Source organism: Ciconia boyciana, chromosome 33 (genome assembly GCF_034638445.1).
Source record: "Ciconia boyciana chromosome 33, ASM3463844v1, whole genome shotgun sequence".
In the NCBI taxonomy this organism is placed as follows: Eukaryota; Metazoa; Chordata; class Aves; order Ciconiiformes; family Ciconiidae; genus Ciconia; species Ciconia boyciana.
The window spans coordinates 1,332,550-1,340,385 of NC_132966.1; the positions used below are offsets into that span (position 1 = coordinate 1,332,550).

At 65.1% G+C, this 7,836-nt stretch overlaps 1 protein-coding gene across 1 annotated transcript; it reads left to right on the forward strand.

Moving 5' to 3' along the window:
• The first annotated feature begins 152 nt into the window (after positions 1 to 152).
• Positions 153 to 7,815, forward strand: NKPD1 (NTPase KAP family P-loop domain containing 1). Its single transcript, XM_072848812.1, is given in 5 exon segments — positions 153 to 299; positions 3,473 to 3,617; positions 5,136 to 5,267; positions 5,705 to 7,287; positions 7,289 to 7,815. Coding segments are annotated over 5 exon segments (2,043 nt in total). The 5' UTR covers positions 153 to 275; the 3' UTR covers positions 7,448 to 7,815.
• The last annotated feature ends 21 nt before the right edge of the window (positions 7,816 to 7,836 follow it).

The window sequence follows — 7,836 nt, forward strand, 5'->3', positions numbered from 1 at the left end:
ATCGCCCCTCCCCAGCCCCCGTCTCCAGCAGGACCCGGCCCCAGCCCCCTCTCCCCACCCCGACCCACACCCCAGTCCCTCCGTGGGGCTGGATCTGGCCGGGCATTGCTGGGCCCTGACTCAGGACAAGCTCCCGCCGGCGCAGCCGGAATTTCTGCCCGATCCACACCTAATTATTTCCGTCCCGGCCGATCCTGGCAGGGCCGGATCCTGACTCCGTATAAATCCGGCGCCGAGCCGGCCCCAGGGACCGATGTGGCCGGAGGCAGGCGGGGATGGAGCCGCCAGCGCTGCCCGGGGTAGGACGGGGACGGGGCAGGATGAGGCCTGGGGGGGGGGTGGCCCTGGGGCAGTTTGGGGGGTGCTGGGGGGGGAGGGTGCGGGGCCCCAGCTGCCAGTGTCCCCCAGTATAGGCTGGGCTAGGGTGACCGGTGTCCCCAGTATAGGCTGAGCTATGGGCACCAGTATCCCCCAGTATAGGCTGGGCTAGGGTGACCGGTGTCCCCAGTATAGGCTGAGCTATGGGCACCAGTGTCCCCAGTATAGACTGGGCTAGGGTGACCGGTGTCCCCTGTATAGCCTGTCCCACGGTCACCAGTATCCCCAGTATAGACTGGGCTATGGTGACCAGTGTCCCCTGTATAGCCTGTCCCACGGTCACCAGTATCCCCCAGTATAGGCTGGGCTAGGGTGACCGGTGTCCCCAGTATAGGCTGAGCTATGGGCACCAGTATCCCCAGTATAGGCTGGGCTAGGGTGACCGGTGTCCCCAGTATAGGCTGAGCTATGGGCACCAGTATCCCCCAGTATAGACTGGGCTAGGGTGACCGGTGTCCCCTGTATAGCCTGTCCCACGGTCACCAGTATCCCCAGTATAGACTGGGCTATGGTGACCAGTGTCCCCTGTATAGCCTGTCCCACGGTCACCAGTATCCCCCAGTATAGGCTGGGCTAGGGTGACCGGTGTCCCCAGTATAGGCTGAGCTATGGGCACCAGTATCCCCCAGTATAGGCTGGGCTAGGGTGACCGGTGTCCCCAGTATAGGCTGAGCTATGGGCACCAGTATCCCCCAGTATAGACTGGGCTAGGGTGACCGGTGTCCCCAGTATAGGCTGAGCTATGGGCACCAGTATCCCCCAGTATAGGCTGGGCTAGGGTGACCGGTGTCCCCTGTATAGCCTGTCCCACGGTCACCAGTATCCCCAGTATAGACTGGGCTATGGTGACCAGTGTCCCCTGTATAGCCTGTCCCACGGTCACCAGTATCCCCAGTATAGACTGGGCTATGGTGACCGGTGTCCCCTGTATAGCCTGTCCCACGGTCACCAGTATCCCCAGTATAGACTGGGCTATGGTGACCAGTGTCCCCTGTATAGCCTGTCCCACGGTCACCAGTATCCCCCAGTATAGGCTGGGCTAGGGTGACCGGTGTCCCCTGTATAGGCTGTCCCACGGTCACCAGTATCCCCCAGTATAGACTGGACTATGGCGGCCAGTGTCCCCAGTATAGACTGGGCTAGGGTGACCAGTGTCCCCTATATAGGCTGCCCCATGGTCACCAGTATCCCCCAGTATAGGCTGGACTAGGGTGACCAGTGTCCCCAGTATAGACTGGGCTAGGGTGACCAGTGTCCCCTGTATAGCCTGTCCCACGGTCACCAGTATCCCCAGTATAGACTGGGCTAGGGTGACCAGTGTCCCCTATATAGGCTGTCCCATGGTCACCAGTATCCCCCAGTATAGACTGGACTATGGTCACCAGTATCCCCCAGTATAGGCTGGGCTAGGGTGACCAGTGTCCCCTGTATAGGCTGTCCCATGGTCACCAGTATCCCCAGTATAGGCTGGGCTAGGGTGACCAGTGTCCCCTGTATAGCCTGTCCCACGGTCACCAGTATCCCCAGTATAGACTGGGCTATGGTGACCAGTGTCCCCTGTATAGCCTGTCCCACGGTCACCAGTATCCCCAGTATAGACTGGGCTATGGTGACCAGTGTCCCCTATATAGGCTGTTCCATGGTCACCAGTATCCCCAGTATAGACTGGGCTAGGGTGACCAGTGTCCCCTGTATAGCCTGTCCCACGGTCACCAGTATCCCCAGTATAGACTGGGCTATGGTGACCAGTGTCCCCTATATAGGCTGTTCCATGGTCACCAGTATCCCCAGTATAGACTGGGCTAGGGTGACCAGTGTCCCCTGTATAGCCTGTCCCACGGTCACCAGTACAGCCTGGGCTACGGTCACTGGTGTCCCCAGTATGGGCCAGCCCATGGTCACCAGTATGGGCTGGCCCATGGCCACTGGTGTCCCCAGTATGGGCTGGCCCATGGCCACTGGTGTCCCCAGTCCTGGCTCACCCTGTGTCCCTCGTACAGGCTCTTCCAGAGTCCCCAGTTCAGGATGTCCCAGTGCCACCAGTGTCCCCAGTCCAGCCTGCCCCATGGCTCCCAGTGTCCCCAGTGCAGCCTGCCCCATGGCCCCCAGTGCTCCCAGTCCAGGCTGTCTTGTGCTCCCCAGTGTCCCCAGCACCGGTTGCAGCCTGGCCCCCCAGTTTGTCCTGGTTAGTCCCCATCGCCCCGCTCCAGTCCGGCCCAGTGCGGCCCAGTCTGGCCCAGTCCCCCTCACACCCCTCCCAGACCCCCGTCACCCAGGTCCCCCCCATCGTCCCCACAGGGGCACCCGGGGAGGGGACACGGGGTCCCCCAGGCCCTTGGGGTCACCCAGTTCAAGGCAGGGTTTTGGTGCTGACCCCCCCAAACCACCCCAAAACCATGAGGTGGCTCTGTCCCCATGGTGTCCCCACATCCCTATGTCCCCATGTCCCTGTGTCCCCATGGTGTCCCCATGTCACCCTGTCCCCATGTCCCTGTGTCCCCATGTCTCTGTGTCCCCATGGTGTCTCCATGTCCCCGTGTCCCCATGGTGACCCCATGTCCCTGTGTCCCCATGTCTCTGTGTCCCCATGGCGTCCCCACGGTGTCCCCATGTCTCTGTGTCCCCATGGTGTCCCCATGTCCCTGTGTCCCCATGTCTCTGTGTCCCCATGGTGTCCCCACAGTGTCCCCATGTCCCCGTGTCCCCATGGTGACCCCACGTCCCTGTGTCCCCATGGTGTCCCCATGTCCCTGTGTCCCCATGGTGACCCCATGTCCCTGTGTCCCCACGGTGTCCCCATGTCCCCGTGTCCCCATGGTGACCCCATGTCCCTGTGTCCCCATGTCTCTGTGTCCCCATGGTGTCTCCATGTCCCCGTGTCCCCATGGTGACCCCACGTCCCTGTGTCCCCACGGTGTCCCCATGTCCCTGTGTCCCCATGGTGACCCCATGTCCCTGTGTCCCCGTGTCTCTGTGTCCCTGTGGTGTCCCCGTTTCCCCGTGGGGTACCCACGTCCCCCTGTCCCCGTGTCCCCCTGTCCCCGGGGTGTCCCCGGGGTGCGTAGCAGGTGCCACACGTCCCTCCCTCCGGCAGGGTGCCTCCTCGCAGGCGTGTGGGGGGAGCCCGGCGGGACCCTCGGGGTGCTGCGAGGAGCGGCTGGCCTGCCTGGGCCCGGGGGGGGACGCCTGCGCCTGCCGCGACGGCGCCTTGGTGGAGGTGGAGCCCGGGGAGCACCAAGGTACGGGGGCGGCGGGGGAGCGGGGCCCTCCTGCCCTGCCTGGCCGTCCCGTCCCATCCCCATCCCATCCCATCCCACCCCACCCCATCCCACCCCATCCCATCCCATCCATCCCATCCCATCCCATCCCATCCCACCCCACCCCACCCCACCCCATCCCATCCCATCCCATCCCACCCCATCCCATCCATCCCATCCATCCCACCCCATCCCATCCCATCCCATCCATCCCATCCCACCCCACCCCATCCCATCCATCCCACCCCATCCCATCCCACCCCACCCCATCCCACCCCATCCATCCCATCCCATCCCATCCCACCCCACCCCACCCCACCCCATCCCATCCCACCCCATCCACCCCATCCATCCCATCCCATCCCACCCCACCCCACCCCACCCCATCCATCCCACCCCATCCCATCCCATCCCATCCATCCCATCCCATCCATCCCATCCCACCCCACCCCATCCCATCCATCCCACCCCACCCCATCCCACCCCATCCATCCCATCCCATCCCATCCCACCCCATCCCATCCATCCCATCCATCCCACCCCACCCCATCCCACCCCATCCCATCCCATCCATCCCATCCATCCCATCCCATCCCACCCCACCCCATCCCACCCCATCCCATCCCATCCCATCCCACCCCATCCCATCCATCCCATCCATCCCACCCCACCCCACCCCATCCCACCCCATCCCACCCCATCCATCCCATCCCACCCCATCCCATCCATCCCATCCCACCCCATCCCATCCCATCCATCCCATCCATCCCACCCCATCCCATCCATCCCATCCATCCCACCCCATCCCATCCCATCCCACCCCATCCCATCCCATCCATCCCATCCCATCCCATCCATCCCATCCCATCCATCCCATCCCACCCCACCCCATCCCATCCATCCCACCCCATCCCATCCCACCCCACCCCATCCCACCCCATCCATCCCATCCCATCCCATCCCACCCCATCCCATCCATCCCATCCATCCCACCCCACCCCATCCCACCCCATCCCATCCCATCCATCCCATCCATCCCATCCCATCCCACCCCATCCCACCCCATCCCACCCCATCCCATCCCATCCCATCCCACCCCATCCCATCCATCCCATCCCACCCCATCCCACCCCATCCATCCCATCCCATCCCATCCCACCCCATCCCATCCATCCCATCCATCCCACCCCACCCCATCCCACCCCATCCCATCCCATCCATCCCATCCATCCCATCCCATCCCACCCCATCCCATCCCATCCCACCCCACCCCATCCCATCCCACCCCATCCCATCCCATCCATCCCATCCATCCCATCCCACTCCATCCATCCCACCCCACCCCATCCCCATCCCACCTCAGTCAATTGCCCCTCCCCCCCCAATTTGGGGTCCCCTTGGCTGCAGCACCCCTGTCCCCACGGGGGGGGTGGCCTCCCCGGTGCCTGCAGACATGGCGGGGGCGCAGGGTCACCCCGACTGTCCCCTCCCTGTCCCCAGAGGCGCTGACGGAGGATGACATCTACTGCCGCTGCCTCTCCAAGACGCTGTGCCACACGGCCACCCCCGTCACCGTCGGCTTCTATGCCCCCTGCGGCCACCGCCTCTACTCCCTGATGGACAAGGTCACCGGTGGGTGTGGGGACACGGGGCCACCAGGGGTCACCCCCCCAGAGCCTCCCAGCCAGCCCCGGCCGGGCGCTGGGGGTCCCCACGGCACCAGCACCCCGCCCGCTGGCACCCCGGATTTGGGGTCCCTGTTGCTTGTCCTGCCACCCCGTTTTCTTCTACGGATTTGGGGTCCCCCATTGCACTGGCACCCACCCCATCGCACCCCACCCCACCCCACCCCACCCCACCCCACCCCAGTTTCTCCCCTGGGTTTCAAGCCCCTCCTGCAGAGCACCCATCCCCCGTCTCCCTACGTTTGGGGTCCCCACTGCACCAGCACCCACCCCACCCCATTCTCCCCTCCATTCGGGGTCCCGGCGGCACCAGCACCCCTCCCACTCCCCCCACAGCTCAGGGCACCTCCACCCCCTGGTCCCTCATCCCCGTGTCCCCCCCAGGCTTCATGCGGGAGGAGATGGCGCAGCGGGAGGCGGCCGAGCTGCGCCGGAGCCACCAGAAGCCGCGGAGCCCCGAGGGCTGGGGGTTGCTGCTGGCCCTCTGGTACCTGGCCTTCTACAAGCCCATCATCACCGAGGGCCACCTGAGGAGGAAGAACATCGAGTTCATCTTCATCCGCTTCAGCGCCTGGCAATACGCCGGCTGCGACAAGCTCTGGGCCGGTTTGGTCACCACCCTCTGCGACAGCATCCGCCACCATTTTGGGGCTCTGCCCCTCAGCGTCTACCACGTCATGGGCACCCGGCCCCGCTTCGCCTCGGGCTTCAGCCAGAAGGAGTGGGTCCTCAAGAGGGGCACCTGCCTCAAGCTTTGGGGGATGCTCTTCGTCCTGGGCGCCGGCCTCAGCATCCTGCTGGTGGCCCTCTTGGTGCCCGGCATCAAGGACCACCACGCCTTGAAGGTGGTGGGCAGCACCATCACCTCGCTCTCCGGTTCCAGTTTGGTGCTGGGAGCTTTCTCCGTCCTGAAGAACCTGTTGGTCAGCGAGAAGCAGAAGATCGAGCGGTTGACCAACAGCGAGAGGTTCGCCAGCCAGCTGGGCTTCATGAGCAAGGTGCGCAGAGAGGTGGAGGTGCTGGTCGACTTCTTGGCCTTCATGGAGATCTTTGAGCGCCGACGGCTCCGCGTGGTGCTGGAGATCACCAGCCTGGACATCTGCTACCCGGAGAAGGTGGCCGGCGTCCTCAACGCCATGAACACCTTGCTCTCCACCACCAACGCCCCCTTCATCTTCATCCTGGCCGTGGACCCCAGCGTCATCGTCCCCTGCCTGGAGCAGACCGGCTGCATGAAGGGCCTGGCCGACAACGGTTACCTCTACCTCAACCGGACAGTGACGTTGCCCTTCTTCATCCCTGAGATGGGCGCCCGCTCCCGCCTGCGGTGCCTGGAAGCCGCCGTCCAGACGCGGGAGGACCTCATGTACCGCATCATCACCAGCAACGTGGAACGCCGCCAAGCCAAGTGCCGAGGCGTCCCGGTGGCTCCCAGCCGGCGGGAGGCGGACGCCAAAGCCGTCCGTTGCATCCACGAAGCTTTCCGCTGCCTCCACGACGGCACCGACCCCCTCACCCGTTACCTCCCCACCAACGGCGCCCACGTCCGCCGCATCGTCAACACCATCCCCATCACCCTACGGCTCCTCCTGCACCGCGCCGGCACCCCCGACGCCCCCTCGCCCCGCGCTGCCGCCGCTTGGGTGGTGCTGGCCGACCAGTGGCCGTGCCGGCTGAGCTGGGCGCTGCAGTGCCTGGAGGACGCTTGGCAGAGCCAGCCGGCGCCGGATTTCGGCACGCGATCCCTGTGGAGCGTCTTCCAGGAGAACGTGGGGGAGCTGAGCGCCCTGCGGCAGCCCCTGCAGAACGTCCTCAGCCTGGACGGGGACCCCGAGCTCTTCCAGACCTTCCTCGCCTGCGACTTCCCCTTCACCGCCCACGACGCCCGCACCTTCCTCGGCGTCACCGTCAACCTGGACCACTCCATCCGGCACAAGATGGGGCTCCTGCGCGGCCTCGACCGCCTGCAGAAAGCCGCCGCCGCCGCCCCGGTGTCCCGCGGCGTCCCGTGTCCCCACCCTGAGCGACGGTGATGCCGGCGTCGGGTCTGATGCTGCTGGACGTCGGGTCCCCAGACTAGGCTTGGACATCGGTGACACCGGGGTGTCCCCGTGGTCGGTGGCCTGAGGATGCCCGTGACCTGTTGTCCTCCCCCGGCATATTTTGGGACCTGTTTGGGGACAGGGACGGGATGGGGACAATTCCTCTCCCGCCCAGTCCCCAAGAAGACGTTGCAGGGGGTGAAAATGCCACTGGGGGATGGAGCTGGGCTGACTGGGAGAGACTGGGCAGGACTGGGAGAGACTGGAGGAGACCAGGGGAGCCCTGAGATGATGCGGGGGGGAGGGGGGTCGCTGCCATCCCAGGGACCCCGGCATCCGGGTGACCCCAACACCCCCCAGGCCTGGGACCCCAGCACCCAAGCACCCGCTGCCACCCCCCTGACACCCTTTGGTGACCGTCCCCTGGTGAGTGGGTCCCTGGGGGGGGAATATGGGGGGCCCAAAAAGCAGCAG